The sequence below is a fragment of the Paramormyrops kingsleyae genome, chromosome 25 (assembly GCF_048594095.1).
Source record: "Paramormyrops kingsleyae isolate MSU_618 chromosome 25, PKINGS_0.4, whole genome shotgun sequence".
Taxonomy (NCBI): Eukaryota; Metazoa; Chordata; class Actinopteri; order Osteoglossiformes; family Mormyridae; genus Paramormyrops; species Paramormyrops kingsleyae.
Genome location: NC_132821.1, coordinates 33,714,268 through 33,730,440, shown reverse-complemented (window position 1 = coordinate 33,730,440; position 16,173 = coordinate 33,714,268). Strand labels below are relative to the sequence as shown.

General features: G+C 43.1%; 1 protein-coding gene across 1 annotated transcript; it reads right to left on the bottom strand.

Annotated features, from left to right (window-relative positions):
- Positions 1-6,068: 6,068 nt before the first annotated feature.
- Positions 6,069-11,852, bottom strand: LOC140582972 (fibronectin-like). Its single transcript, XM_072707509.1, has 5 exons — positions 11,637-11,852; positions 9,794-9,821; positions 9,024-9,293; positions 7,721-7,984; positions 6,069-6,835 (listed from the first exon to the last, which is right to left on the bottom strand). Exons 2-5 carry the CDS (start codon positions 9,798-9,800, stop codon positions 6,681-6,683), a joined length of 696 nt encoding a protein of 231 aa, XP_072563610.1. The 5' UTR covers positions 9,801-9,821; positions 11,637-11,852; the 3' UTR covers positions 6,069-6,680.
- Positions 11,853-16,173: the final 4,321 nt, after the last annotated feature.

Below are 16,173 nucleotides of genomic sequence, written 5' to 3'. Positions count from 1 at the left end.
GGATTCCTGATTGTGTGCACCTGTGTACATTTGCCAGTTCATACTTAATGACTTGGCACCCTCAGGTTATCATGCCCTTTCCTCTTTGCCCTTTGAGTTATAGTTTAAGGGTTTGTTTAGATTTTGGTTTCTGTAATGTTTGACCCTTAGAGCTTTATTACTCATTTTACGATGCTGGATTTTCCCTAACACTCTGCACCTGATTCACATTTGCATGTCCATAAACTCTATTACTATATCACTTTATCTTTGGAATAGCAACTTGCAGGTTGCACATTAATGATGTGCAATACAGGGATTATGGGGTGGACAAGTCACCAGTTTTTTAGCGATCTGATGACTTAGACTGGCTGAGACTGTCCCTTGCAAGAGTTTGAGATCCTGGGCAGTTAGGTTACCTAAACACACCATGACATCCAGTCGGGATGCTTCAGCAGTGCAGCAGGAGAAGGTCACCAAGGTTTGGTTTTCAACCCAAAGCTCTTTGGCCTTCTCAGAAAGAAAAAACTACCTTTGCTGAATCTTCCTGAAAATGAAGCTGGAGCTGAAGCTGCTGACTGTCTTGGCAGGAGTTCCATGACTGAGTAGCTGGGAATGAAGACCTCTGATCTGTCTGAAGGTGATGATCTCCATATTCTCATCAACATTCAGTGAGACGTTGTTTTACGGCACCACACAGTCAGGTCTTTTAACTTCCTCCTGTAGGCAACCTGGTAGAGATGAGCATGATAAATGATGGACAATCCACGTTGTGGCTCACAAGCATGGTACGTTATTAAACTCAACAAAAAAAGCACAACAAACAAATGGACCACAAGGGGTCAAAAACAGTTTTTCTTCTTACCTTCTTTAAGACAAGGAGCAGCGCAGGAACAGCCATATGGTAGAAGAGCAGCAAAGACAGGGCAACAACAGCTACAGACACACAACGACAAACTGAAGAGTAAAGCAAGGGCAGGCATTTAAATACACAGATAATCAATTTCAGGTGGGAAGAGTTAATCACTAGAGACTAAGAAGACTGAGGGATGGGGGCAGCAATCGTGGACCAAAGGGAGACTCGAACAGCAAGGATAACTAAACATTACAATAGGAAGCAGGAGATAACAAGGAGCAAAAACAAGGAACTAACAGACATACTGTACACCAACATAACTCAACCAGAGGTATACAACAAAAAACTCTTACATTATAAATAGTTGAGGTTGGCCCTTAGCCAATGACATATGGACCAGGGCAGGACAGAACCATCTTGACAAAACCTTGCCATCGTCCCTGATGAAGCCAACACGATGGTGTCATCCACAAACTTGGTATTGCCGTTGCCCTCACACTATGCTATGCAGATGTTAGAGAACATGATACACAACAGCAAGCTGAGGCAGCGGCCTTGCGGAATGTCGGGGCTGATGATTAACGTGGATAACCACTGGCTGCCAGCTCTCATCGCCTGTGGTCTCTGCCCGTCACAAGGGGAGCCGTTCAGATAGAGGCATGCTAGTTTAAACGCCAGGTTGGATGGCACGGTGCTTTAAAAGCCGAGCTGAGGTTCCCAGAGCAGTTTCGGGGGGAGACTGAATCATCCATGAATCTGTTTCACCCGAATATGAATTGGACTGGGTTCAGGGAGGCGGATTTGTGTTGCATTGTCGGCTGCAAACTTAAACCCGCTGGACTCCCACCTGATAGCAAGGTCTTGCTTTTCTTTTTAGTGTCTCAGCGTTTGCTTTGATTCCAGATGATGTAATGAACTGTAGCTTGTTTTTTGTTTCGCAGATCTGGATTTTCTCTAATGCTGAATTTGCACCAGATCTACCTTTGCACAGATCTAGACTCTGATCTTCTGAAATTAAAATTTGCAGTTGCATGTTAACGCGCAAGCAAAGTTGGAGCGACGAGGCCCTAATCATGTCATGCTAGGACTTAATGCATGTCCCGATTCTGCCGAATTGCATATATACATTACATTGTTCTTGCACAAATTTTGCAGGCTAGAAGATGCAACCAATGAAATGAGAAAAAGGTAGAACATGTGGATTAATAATAGCTGAGCCTTTGTGTTCTTACAGATTTTCATCACGAATGCAGCTTACAAATTGTGTCACTGGCTGCAGTGTACGATCTGCCTGCATGCACAGACCTGCTCGAAGAATTGGCTCACTGATAGACTCAGATTCACATCAGCAGGCTCCTTATGTTCTATAATGGCAATATGCCCAGGGGGTTTAGGCAGCCAGTTACCACTGGACCCCCACAAGGGGGCGCTGGTGGAGATGCTCACCTAGGCCACTACATTGAACCAGCCCAGCTCTCTCCTGTTGTCTGCTGGTATTCTTTCATTCCCTATTCCATGTTTTAGGCACCATTTCTTATAAATGATACAGTAATGGATGGCCACACACTCTTGTCAAGTGCGTTGGGCTGACTGTGCAGTGAAAGTGGTTATATAAAATCAATTGAGTCCTCAAAGAACAGCGGGTGAGGTTATGCAGGGAAAGCTGGGGTAGCGGAAAACTTGATTTGCAGCCTGACAACAAAGAAAATCCGGGAATACAGCAGGGGATGTAGTCTGTACTTTGCCAGTGTTCCTTTTCCCGTCCAGCAGAGGGAGCTGTGGTTGTATAGACACAGTCATTCTGGATGCCGTCTGCAGCCTTTAGCAGCCTGGTAGCGCTACCAGTTAACAAGCACTGCTGCCTGAATAAACAGGCCGGTTGCAGAGCCTATTCCTCCATATTGATGCTTATTTGTTCATGGGCCTGGCAGCCACTGGGTCCCCTGTTGATGTTCTTATTTTGTTGACCCACTCAGGCCTAGGTTTAGCCTAACATTTCTTGGTTCTGTGTGGTTTTTAAACTCTTACTTTGTTCTTCTAGTAATTATTGCTAGTTAACCACATAACTGGGTCCAGCCAGCCTAGTCTATGTCTGTACGTCTTAGTGACCATTAAGAAAACTGTGACTTAAATAAAATGGCAGAACAGATGATTTATGCATATGATCCCATTTTCAGATCACTCACAGCATGTCTTACCCTAATCCTAACCCTAACCCTAATCCTAACCCTAATTCTAACCCTTTTACATACAGCACAGTTTGGCACAGATATCCTGCACCAGCGTATCATAGCATAACACACATCATCAAACTGCACTGCTGTTTTTCTACTGCTGTTGAGGAAAAGCAGTTGAACAGGAAACCAGAACAAGGACATTCTTAAGGTCATCATCTGCCGAAAGAGACACCATTGATTAAAATTTGCCTTTTGTGATAAAATAGGCTGTAGAGATATTACATTTCAGTCATTGATACAATAAAATAAACCCTGAAGCACATCCCAGGAAGCACTTTTGAAATGACACACTATAATACTATACAATATGCTATTATTTATTACATTCAGCTTATTTATTGCATTTATTGCTCATTTATTGATCAGATCAAAGGGGACAGGGGTGCAAAGGCAGGATGTGGTGGCTCATCCTCGGTTCAAGGCAAATCTTAAATGCATTAACCGTGACACTTCTGTCACATGATGGGCCAGTGATGCGGCCTTATTGTCACGACCGGGTGTCGGGAGGGAGCGACGAGCCACGAGCGGCTTGGTGGTTTTCATATTCGGGGCTTTTTTGCACACAAAAATGCGCAGTAATGGGAAATCAAAGGACTGCGAGGGATCAAACAGAATGAAAGGGGGAAACAGCTAGGAGGAAGCAGGACTTACCTGGGGGACAGTAGGACAGGGTACTGGCAGGGCTAATGCTAACTCACTGCGGCTAACAAATAACAGCTACAGCGACCCATGTGGGGAGCAGGGCAAGGGCAGGCACATATATACACAGGTAATGATAAATAAACCAGAGAGAGGAGTAAGTGGCTGACACATTAGGTTGGGAGTAATTAGGTGATTACGGGACAGCCAGCGACCTCTGCTGGTCAAATGGGGACATGATGGGCTGATGTGGCCGGTCCAGACAGTTGTGTTTATTTTTTCTACATTTTGTTTTAGTGTGTGAAATGAGTTTCCTTGATGTAGTAGTATTTGGTACATTTATATCCAACTCAAAATGCAAATTAATTTAAAACCTTTGAAACAGTCTGTTTATTACTACAGAATTTTTGGGTTTTCCTGATACTACAAGAGATAGTAAATCTGTAGAAAGCCCAATGATACTCTTTAGGCAATTCTCTTATGTGATTCTTGTCCTGTCATATCAAATTCAAGCAATTGTCTCTTTTCCTTTCTCTTTTCCTTATACAGTATACACATTGGTCTGTGATTGTCAGGACCTGGACTCAGAGCTTATGGGTAAAACATATTTCTTAGCCTTCAAACACATGGTCTGAGATGAAGTACTTCCAACCAGGGCTATCCATCTTCCTCAGGAGCAGGACCAGCTGGGCCTTTAGAGGCTGCAGGAGTTCCAGGGAGCCGATGACCGCTGAGGGGAATCTGCAATGCCAGCGCCCTCCGGCGGCCCAGCCCCCTCTACCCTTTCCAGCTCTTTCGAGTGGCCGACTTCTTCCTCGCCTTTGGAGATGGTGCCATGGGACCGAGGAGGTGGGGACTGGGGGTGGTGGTCACCGGGACAGCTGACCTTTGAGGGGGGGGGGGGGGGGCAGTGTAGCGCTGGCAGGTTTTGAATATCCCTCCATGCTCGTGAACCATTGTAAATAGCCCCTGTCTATGTCACGTATGTAGCTGATGTGCCTTGTTCTGTGTGTCGCGTGTTCTTGTACTGGTGTTAGATTTGTGCTCAATCCCCGTGTGTTTAACTGTGTGTAGAGTTCCCGCTGTGTGTGTTTAACTGTGTGTAGGGTTCCCGCTGTGTGTGTTTAACTGTGTGTAGAGTTCCCGCTGTGTGTGTTTAACTGTGTGTAGGGTTCCCGCTGTGTGTGTTTAACTGTGTGTAGAGTCCCCGCTGTGTGTGTTTAACTGTGTGTAGAGTCCCCGCTGTGTGTGTGCCTTACTGTGCTAAGATTAACTTCCCTGTATTTCCCTGCCATTCTTTGTCGCTGTCTGTTGCTTGACTGCGGTCATTTTAAGGATTTCACCGAAAGAGCAGCTTCATGTCAGTCCTTGCCCATTTGTTTGCTGCCGCCATCACAATACCTCGGTCTGCCTGGCGCCACAATATTTTTATTTTCATCACCAAACAGCGCCCTTGACACCTTTCCCAACCCTCAATACCGTGTGGCTGTTCTGTGCAGCACCACAGAAAGCGCAAGTGCCAACTAAGTCAGACAATTTCACTTTGTCTCAGACCGTGCACGCCATGACTGTACAGTGCTTACAGTGAGAGAAAGTGGAATTCCTTATAGTGCTCCAATGTCCACATGAATAATAATAATAATAATAATAATAATAATAATAATAATAATCATCATCATCATCAGCGCGTAAAATTATTATGATTGAACCTACTTCTATAAAGACTTATGGCTACTCATTTGTTCCAAAATCCTACAACAGAGAAGTTCTGGTTCCTTGAGGTTCACAATGGATCCAAAGGTTTTTCTCAACTCATGAGAATAATAGTATTTAGTGTATCAGGAACCTTTAGTGCCATGCAAGTGAAAATAATGGAGAGACATTACCCTGCTCACCAGACATTCTCAGCCATGCTGTTTAAACAAATCACAGATAAAATAATTATAAAAATGATAATAATTACCTGCATGACAACTTTAATCTATGTCTGCCCAGACTTTTCCACTTTTTTGACAAAATGCAAAAATAAGATATTTGATTTTTCAAGGATGTGGATGACAAAATGCAACATGTTTAGAATGTATGTCTTGGTTTGAAGGGCAGTGAAGTGTAAATACAGATACAACTGTGACAACGGCAGCAAGCGAAGGCAAAGCAGGGCAAGTTTATTTATATATCAGCTTTGGTACACTGCGGTCATTCAAAGTGCTTTACACTTAGGAAAAGTCCTGAACACAAAGGGAATTCAGATTCAAATTAAAAAGATAGAATAGAAAAAAAAACATTACTAAAACATGATTAAAACAATACATTTAAAAGAGGAAAAAGTTAAACATGAAAATTAAATTATAGGTAAATGAGGATAATTAAGTGCCATTGCAGGATAGAAATGCAGTAGAGTTAATTAGCTGTGTTAAGCTGTGCTAAAAGCCAGGGCAGACTGGAATGTTTGGATTAAAAAGTGTATTCCCGACTATTCTAATGCTCTCAGTGAACTGGTTACATTATTCTCAAATCAAAACACATTTTATTTAACAACCTTCAGCCCAAACAGTGATCAGATTTCAACTGGATTTGAATGCTGGATTACAGGTATGGTGGTACGCCATTGATGGACGTTAGTTCTCCTTGTGTATATCTCTGAGTTCCCTAAACAGCCAGTACAACAGCCAGAAGCAACAAGCTGGGACAGCTGGCTTTCTACCCTGTACAGTGCTTACAGAAAATCTTATTTTTTGTATATTTTGTATATTTCTTTAATTCAGTGAAAAATGTTGCAAATGTATTGGTTTCATAACAAAAGTCCAATGACAGACAATGTTAAACATATCTGCACGTGTGTTTCGCACAGACATAATTCAATCTTATTAAGTATCATAATTTTTTTTACTGTCTCGTTCAGTTCTGTTCTTTCAATTTTGCTGTCAATTGCGACTGTAGTCAGTGGCTTCCATGTTTGGTGTTTTATGTCATTGTGAATATGATAATTCACTGTAATAATCTTGAGACGCTTGTTCCTCAGTGTCATCATCTCCATAGTCATACTCCTTGCCTTCATCATCATCATCATCATCATCTTCATCTTGATAGACATACTCCCATGGTCTCTTTTTGACTTCACGTGCTGAAATGTCAGAGCCATGGCAAAGGAAAAAAAAAATCAGCTGAAGGAGTCGTATGATAATTGCTTCAGTTCCCACAACCAAAGTTCCAAAGCAAAATAATGAACGATTTATGTTTCCTAAAAATACAACCGCGGAGCAGCATGTAAAGTGAAAAGAGCACAGGGCCTATGATGGGGTCTTGAGGGACCCCACAGGAATGCAGGCTTGTACACCCAGCTTGACAGGAAAACTTTTATCAGAGAAATATGACTGGATCCCACTTTAGGGCAACACCTGCAATATCTATGCCCTTTTCCAGACAAGATTAAAGGAGCTCATTATCCACGTCAAAGACAGGAGTAAGGTCTAAGACATCTGTACAATTCCATCCTGGGAGGCCAGACTGCAGATTACCCTGCTGTGGGTGTGTTTGAGCAGGGAAATCTGCAGACTGTGTTGGATCCTGGCCCTGCAGGAATGGAATTGGAACAAAGAAAATGATACAGGCTTAAACTCGCCAAAGACACCCGAGCCCAGTGGAAGGAGGAAAGGATTATGAGCAGCGGGACTGAATGCATGGCCGTTTCAGCTGTAATCCATTTTTCGAGGATATAAATTCAATTGTAACTAGTTAGAATACAAACTCTCGATATTAAAAATGAAGTTGTAACTAGTTATAATTTGTATATGTCCATTTTACTCAGAACATCAGACCCTACAAGAAATAACTGAATTATTAAGTCAGTGAGAATCATGGAAATAAAGATGTTGGCTGATTATTAATGGGATATATTTTACTATATGAACGTAATTTACAAAGTATATTTCTTATGACTTTTCACAATTGAAAATTTGTATTTCTTGTACTTTTACTGATATTGTACTGAGAGTCCACTTTCACTTACTGGTGCGGAAGTTTTTGATGATAGGGTCACTCTGTTCTCCATTTTCCAGAACAGTGGAAACTTTGATAGTGTAACGAGTGTCTGGTTCCAAGTTTGAGAAGGTTGTCATGTGGCTTTTTGTAGAGAACTCCTCTTTCTCAGGGCAGGTGCTACATATGATATAGTGATGTGGTATTTCCTCCAATTCCTCTGGTTTATTCCAGGTAATGGTGAAGGATCTTGCATCTCGTTCTCTTGATATCAAACATTCTGGTGCTGGGATGGCTGTGAATTCATATTCCGACAAACATAACAAACAGAAGATGAGGAGATGAAGTGAGTGCAATGTAATAAATGTAATTTTACAACAGGGATTTCTCAAATTCTTGATATTCAGGGTTATAGTCTTTCAAAACATCAGTTTTGAGCTTCATTGCAGAGGGCAGGGTGTGAACCAGCAACCTCCTGATCACAGCACAGGGAGAGCTAATGTGCAGTACCCACTGCAAAGGGCAGGGTGTGAACCAGCAACCTCCTGATCACAGCACAGGGAGAGCTAATGTGCAGTACCCACTGCAAAGGGCAGGGTGTGAACCAGCAACCTCCTGATCACAGCACAGGGAGAGCTAATGTGCAGTACCCACTGCAAAGGGCAGGGTGTGAACCAGCAACCTCCTGATCACAGCACAGGGAGAGCTAATGTGCAGTACCCACTGCAAAGGGCAGGGTGTGAACCAGCAACCTCCTGATCACAGCACAGGGAGAGCTAATGTGCAGTACCCACTGCAAAGGGCAGGGTGTGAACCAGCAACCTCCTGATCACAGGCACAGACACCTAGCACCCAGAGCCACTCACTGCCCCCATTTGAATCTGATCTGAATTTAACTTTCGACTTTGGTGCAAATACAGGCCAGATTTGGTAACATTCAATGTGAATATGGCGCATATGTGGCCTTTATCTGTTTCAAATCCAAAAAGCGGATTCGGACCAGTATTGGTCTGCTGTGCAAAAAGACATCGGGCCAGATCCGGTCATCTTGCTTTGTAGGAACATAAGTAATACAGACATTTCCTGCAACGTGTGCTTTAGGCATTAAGCTATGGGGGACAATGCACACTATGTAACTTTAATATTATGTGTTTTTATAGGTATTCATTAATGATTGCACCATTAAAGTCTATTCACTGGCAGCAACTGTAAAAAAGACAGCTGGGCTATTGAACGCGAAGCGCACACTGATGTTATTTCCCCGCCATGTCCCTTCCAGGGCTCCGTAAAATATCAATCATAAAAACTGTCATAGTCGATGGAGTGTAAATTACCTGTTTGTACAGACGCTGACACATATCTACTCTGATGGCCACCTTTCCCCACTGCGGCCACCTTGAACAGATACTTATTTCCAGGACTGAGACCTCGTATCATCGTTTTATTGGTGCCTTTAACCTCACGGCTATCCTGGGTCCTCTCATCAGACCAGGTCACTATAAAATGCTTTATCTGCTCAGCCAGGCCCTCTGGCAGGTCCCAGCTCAGGTCCACAAAGTCTGCTCCCACTGAGCAGAAGTTTATGTTCTCAGGGGGAGGAAGGGCTGGAGAAGAGAGGAGAGGAGACACTATTATTACATACATGAACATTCCTAAATAACAGATGATGAAGTTCTGTCTTCCGATTCATCAAATTTGGTTCCAAATACCACTAAAGAATCACTGAGGCAATAATGCACGTAAGCACATGGGATATCAAATGAAATCAACACCTCATCACTTATTTTCCATGTTTTCTGCATGTCCAGTTGTTTTCATCATATGGATTACTGTAGTCTTATTAAATACATTACTGCCTTTCACCACTTATCATAAGGGATAACAGGATTTCGCAGAGGTGTTCACAGCGACATAAACCCACATAAAAAACAGAACAGCGAGGCTGACGAGGGACAGGCAAATGAAAGAGGGCAGCCTGGCAGTTCTGCGTCCTCCTGCCTTCCCTGCAAAATTTACTGTGGAGGATCCCAAATCCTCGGCTGACTTTTAATCCCAATCCAGAAATAAGAGTAATACTCTCGGAAAATATCAGCTGGAGACATACCTTGCATGTCCTTGAATTACGTAGAACACTGAGGGGGAAAAAAAAGAGAATTAAACTGGTCAAAGACAACATGAAGTAATAGCAGTAGAAAAGATAATATCCTCAGACATACGGTAAATGCTTCTGAACATTGAATTAAACCATTCAGGAATAAATAATCATAATTTCTGCTTTAGTGTCCATGCCAAACAGCCCTCCCAGGTTGTACCTGGTCTCTCCTTATTTGGTTACTAAACAGAATATACAGTAATAGAGACACTTTATTGATCCCTATGGTTAAATGATCATATTCCATCATGCTTTCTGTGAGAGACACAGACACCGGTGAGAGCAAGTTTGGATCACAGTACAGGGTCGGCTACAGCTTTGCTCAAGAATCCAACAGCAACATCCCGATGATTGGTTTATTGTTTGCTTTTATGTTTGTTTTTTTATCATTTGTTGTGTACAGTGTCCTTGAGTGTCTTGAAAGGCGCTTTTAAATAAAATGTATTATTATTATTATTATTATTATTATTATTATTAATAATTGCTCGTTGTCCTGCACCCTCCCTGATTGGTTTATTGTTTCATGTCCCACTCCTTGTGTCGTTAGCTGGTTTGGTTTGGTGTATTTATAGTCCTGCCTTAGTTTAGTTCCTTATTTGGGTCATTGAATGTCTGAATGTCCAGTGATTTGTAAGCTGCCTGCCCCCCAATTTGTACCTAAAAGACCTCATCACACCCCGCACTGCACCACGATCTCTCCGATCCTCCAGCACTGCTTGTCTGGTCCCACCACCCCTCAAGGCACAAGGAAGACACACCTCCCGGCTCTTCTCTGTTCTGGCACCAAGTCACCCAGCCTAACCCTAACCCTAACCCATCCTACCTAAAAGACCTGATCACACCCCGCACTGCACCACGATCTCTCCGATCCTCCAGCACTGCTCGACTGGTCCCACCACCCCTCAAGGCACAAGGAAGACACACCTCTCGGCTCTTCTCTGTTCTGGCACCAAGTTGGTGGAATGAACTCCCCCTAGATGTCCGAACAGCTGAGTCACTGAATGTCTTCAAAAGACGACTTAAAACACACCTTTTCCAGAAATACCTGAATTAGCACTTCTGGCATTAAAAACGCACTTTCCCAACAGAGTATTAGATCGATGGTATTCATAGCCTTGGTTTTATTGAGCTAGTATCGGGAAAAATTCATTGTACAGTCTTAAAGCACTTATGTAAGTCGCTCTGGCTAAGGGCATCTGCCAAATGCTGTAAATGTAAATGTAAATGTAGTTAGTCTTCATTTTTCCCCTTTTACTTTTGACCCCTCGTGGTTCATTTTGTTTTTGTAGTGTTCCTAGTGTTTTCTGGTAATAAACCCCGTTGGTCCTGTGAGCCGCGTGTGAGTCGTCTACATTCCTGCCTGCACCATGCCTTGCCCCCATGCCAGAACCACTCGGATCTGTGACATTAATGCAGTTAAAATTGAGGCAATCGAAGAAAAAAGTTGTGACCTTAAAGTGCCTGTTGTACCCAATACTTTTCAGCTGCTTTTCAGTGCCTCCTCCTATGACCCATTTAAGTTTCTTTTAAATCGTATCATTCATTTACAATGAAATATTTTACAAGCAAGACACATTTTAAAGGCTTATGGTTATTGTAACCTATGATACCACTGACATGAGCAACAAAATAAATGTTATGAGAAATTATTGAACTGTGACAAAAAATGTTTTTAATACATAATGTTGTCTATCATCTCTGGAATAAAAGAGATATATTGTGCGATTCTGCCCTAGAAATAAACACGTTATTACATGGGCTTAGGTAAAAACAATGATAATTAACCCATACTTACTTTGCCTATTTGGTTTTGATTGCAGTCGTGCTTGTTTTCCCCAGTAATTTCAAGGTGATAGAAAGAGGAGAAGAAGTATCTTTGAAAACGTATGAAGAGACGTCGAGGTCACCAATGTGGTGAGAGGAGAAAGGACCAGGACACGGTTTCTTTGTCCAAGAACAGCAGGACAAATTACGCTTGCAGCCAAGACAGAATTTGCCCGCGCAAATTAACCTCGGGCAGTAAGCTTCAAAATAAAAGCACGTCTGCCCTGAGAATTCTTACGAGCTAAGCAACCACTGCAGAGTATTTATTTATTCTTAAGTTTCGGTTTCCACAGAGGTTTCATTATTACACACAATATTACACAATCACCTGGAAATACTCACTGCTAGTGTGACTTAGTAACAAGGACCTGGTTTTTTTCCAGCACACCAAAATAAATAAGCAAAGCCATACATACTACAGTTATAAAACACAAGATTCTTCACAATCCATTTATTTATTCAAAATACCACCAAGACATAAACATGAAGTTATTAAACACAATAAATGAGACCAAAAAGAGCAAAATATGTTGTACGGCAGCTGTTGATGTTGGCATTTCTATAAATTTATTTAAAATTCATCAAGACTGAGTCAAGAATTGGACTTTGAGCGGTCAAGATCAAGACTTTGGGGGGGAGGGTCAAGACTGAGTCAAGAATGGGACTTTGAGGGGTCAAGATCAAGACTTTGGGGGGGAGGGTCAAGGCTGAGTCAAGAATGGGACTTTGAGGGGTCAAGATCAAGACTTTGGGGGGGAGGGTCAAGACTAAGGCTTTGGGAGGGTCGAACCGAGTCAAGACAAATACTTTTTTATGGTGGTCACCATTATCCATGGTAGTTTCTCTCATCCCTTCCCACCACGAAGATAACTGACTGAGACCTGAGTGTTTGCCTGTCTGATGTGTGTAATGTAGTTTCCCAGCTGTTTTAAGTCACTGCTTGAATAATTTAATTTAATTTCGACCTATTCCACAATTTCCCTAAAAAGATTGATAACCACCAATTCATCGTACAGTACATACACCCAAGATTTAATTATATTGCTTCTCAGTGTTTAAAAATTTAGTGTAATTGGCTCTTTGGCACCTTAACATTATAACATTTTCTGACCTGTCATAAAGTTAACATGGACTGAGTTACAAAATACACTACTTATCTATAGAAGATTTTTAAATAAATGTATACATCAACATTCTCGTTATACTTATGGGACTCTTGCGTAGGTAAACGTACTACTGTTTAAACGTGTGAAATAATCAAAATTCCCATGTTGGTTCCAGGTGGTTAAACAGTAATGCTATCGTGACAAACATTATGGTTCATTTGGAATATCTGAGTCTCAGCTGAGGGCCATTTGGCACTGTTTTACCTATATATACCTTGGTATATGTGTGTATATCACTTAAAGGCAAGATTGAGAAGCACCACACTTACATTCTTTGTACAAAGTAATTTAATCACGCGGAAAATCAATTAAGCCTGACCTCTGTGGCTGTGGTCAGAAGGTCAGCGATTTAAGCCTGACATCTGTGGCTGTGTCCCACTCCTTGTGTCGTTAGCCGGTTTGGTTTGGTGTATTTATAGTCCTGCCTTAGTTTAGTTCCTTATTTGGGTCATTGAATGTCTGAATGTCCAGTGATTTGTAAGCTGCCTGCCCCCCAATTTGTACCTAAAAGACCTGATCACACCCCGCACTGCACCACGATCTCTCCGATCCTCCAGCACTGCTCGACTGGTCCCACCACCCCTCAAGGCACAAGGAAGACACACCTCTCGGCTCTTCTCTGTTCTGGCACCAAGTTGGTGGAATGAACTCCCCCTAGATGTCCGAACAGCTGAGTCACTGAATGTCTTCAAAAGACGACTTAGAACACACCTTTTCCAGAAATACCTGTATTAGCACTTCTGGAATTTTTGGGGGGGGGGGGTTCAAGACTAAGGCTTTGGGAGGGTCAGTGATTTAAGCCTGACATCTGTGGCTGTGGTCAGAAGGTCAGCGGTTTAAGCCTGACCTCTGTGGCTGTGGTCAGAAGGTCAGTGATTTAAGCCTGACATCTGTGGCTGTGGTCAGAAGGTCAGTGATTTAAGCCTGACATCTGTGGCTGTGTCCCACTCCTTGTGTCGTTAGCTGGTTTGGTTTGGTGTATTTATAGTCCTGCCTTAGTTTAGTTCCTTATTTGGGTCATTGAATGTCTGAATGTCCAGTGATTTGTAAGCTGCCTGCCCCCCAATTTGTACCTAAAAGACCTGGGGCCTCATGTATAACAACGTGCGTAGAATTCACACTAAAACATGGCGTACGGACAAAACTAGGAATGTGCGTAAGCAAGAAAAAATCCAGATGCATAAAACTGTGCGTAAGCACAGATCTACGCACATTCCCTTTATAAATCCCAATGAGCGTGAAATTTTACGTACGTGAACGAGCCCACAGCCACTCCCCCGACCCGCCCATATTTATGTATATTTGCATATGTAAATCTGTATAAATGCCCGCTTTGTTCTATGTTTTTCTTAAACACCAATGGACAAACCACGAGGGAAAAAGAAGTATTTCTGCGAGTGTGAAGTGGAGGTCATGTTAACAGAAATCGAGAAAAGAAAAGTGATATTATTTGGTGGTATAAGTGGCATCAGCAATAAACGAAAGTTGACGGAGTGGCACAGCGTGGCGGAGTCAGTTAAAAGTGTTGGTTCCAAAATTCGCACGGTGGCCGAAATTAAAAAGAAGTGGTCGGACATTAAAATCGACGTGAAAAAACGAGCGGCCGCTCACCGTAAGAGTCTTAACAGCACAGGTGGAGGTAGCGGAATCCCCGGTCTCACACCCTTTGAGCAACTAGTTGCTGCGATGATTGGGGACACACTTTTATCGGGTGAGGGGGACGCTGATGTCATCGCAGGTGAGTTTTTCTTGTACCATACTTCTTTGAATTACTTGCATGTTTATGAATAACACGTAGGGCGCAGATGCGGTGTTACTTTCGTTTATTCTGTTTGTTTATTCTTACAGACAACAGTACAAGAGGTGCCCGCAATGCATTAATAGAGTACATTAATAGAGGGAAAGTGCTTTCTATTTACATAAGCAAATTCGTTCTCTGAAGGTGACTTAATAGCAATGTGCGCGCAGTCGATATAGCTTCGTCTACGTTGGGAAAACCGGACATCGCTGCAAATTGCACTTTAATATTTGCCTGTTCAACCACAGTGTAAGGAAATTTTATATATCTGGGCAAGGGCGTAACTTTGGCTGGAACATTGGGGGGGGGGTGGAAGTCTCCACCCATGACAGGGGAAACATGATTATTGGGGGGAGGTGGTCATGACCCCCCTGGAAATTACGCCCATGTATCTGGGTGACAAGCAGATTTTGCCGTCCCATACAACACCGGCATGGCGCGACTCAGTGTTGACTGAGAAATACCCGATCAGTCCGCAAGTTCTCGCTGAAAAGCACCTGTGGCTAAGAACCCGCGAGTGGACAGAACTTGTAAAGGAACAGGTAGCCTATAGCGCAATTCCTCATCGTCTGCTTTTGTAATGCTGGCCCCAGTTTAGCACACAGCTCCAAAAGGATTGCTCTTGGAAATCTGAATCGACTTAGAAGCCAGTCATCATCATGGGCCAGGAAATCAGTATATGATCCCTGAATACGAGCTCTATTCTGACTCTTCCATTTGCAATGTCCTCTAACAATGCAAGAGCAGCCATGGTTGGAATATTTTTTGTCTTTCCCTGCACCGTTTTATTGTCACAGATTGATTACGATCAGGTGACCGATGGCCAAATAATTTCGGTGTATTTCATGCAGACCGCGTCATGAATGCGAGTCTGACACAGTGAAACTGCAGTAGCACTCTTTTGCCAGTAGGTGCCTCCATTTTGCCAAATCGAGCAGAAACTTGCGTACGCCTTGTCTGGGGTTGCCGTGAGAATGTGCGTGGCGGTACGCCAAGTTTAGTTTTTATACATCTCGACGTGAGCGTGGAAACGGGCGTGCGCAACATTTTCGTGCGTAAGCACCGTTTATACATGAGGCCCCTGATCACACCCCGCACTGCACCACGATCTCTCCGATCCTCCAGCACTGCTCGACTGGTCCCACCACCCCTCAAGGCACAAGGAAGACACACCTCTCGGCTCTTCTCTGTTCTGGCACCAAGTTGGTGGAATGAACTCCCCCTAGATGTCCGAACAGCTGAGTCACTGAATGTCTTCAAAAGACGACTTAGAACACACCTTTTCCAGAAATACCTGTATTAGCACTTCTGGAATTTTTGGGGGGGGTTCAAGACTAAGGCTTTGGGAGGGTCAGTGATTTAAGCCTGACATCTGTGGCTGTGGTCAGAAGGTCAGCGGTTTAAGCCTGACCTCTGTGGCTGTGGTCAGAAGGTCAGTGATTTAAGCCTGACCTCTGTGGCTGTGGTCAGAAGGTCAGCGATTTAAGCCTGACATCTGTGGCTGTGGTCAGAAGGTCAGTGATTTAAGCCTGACATCTGTGGCT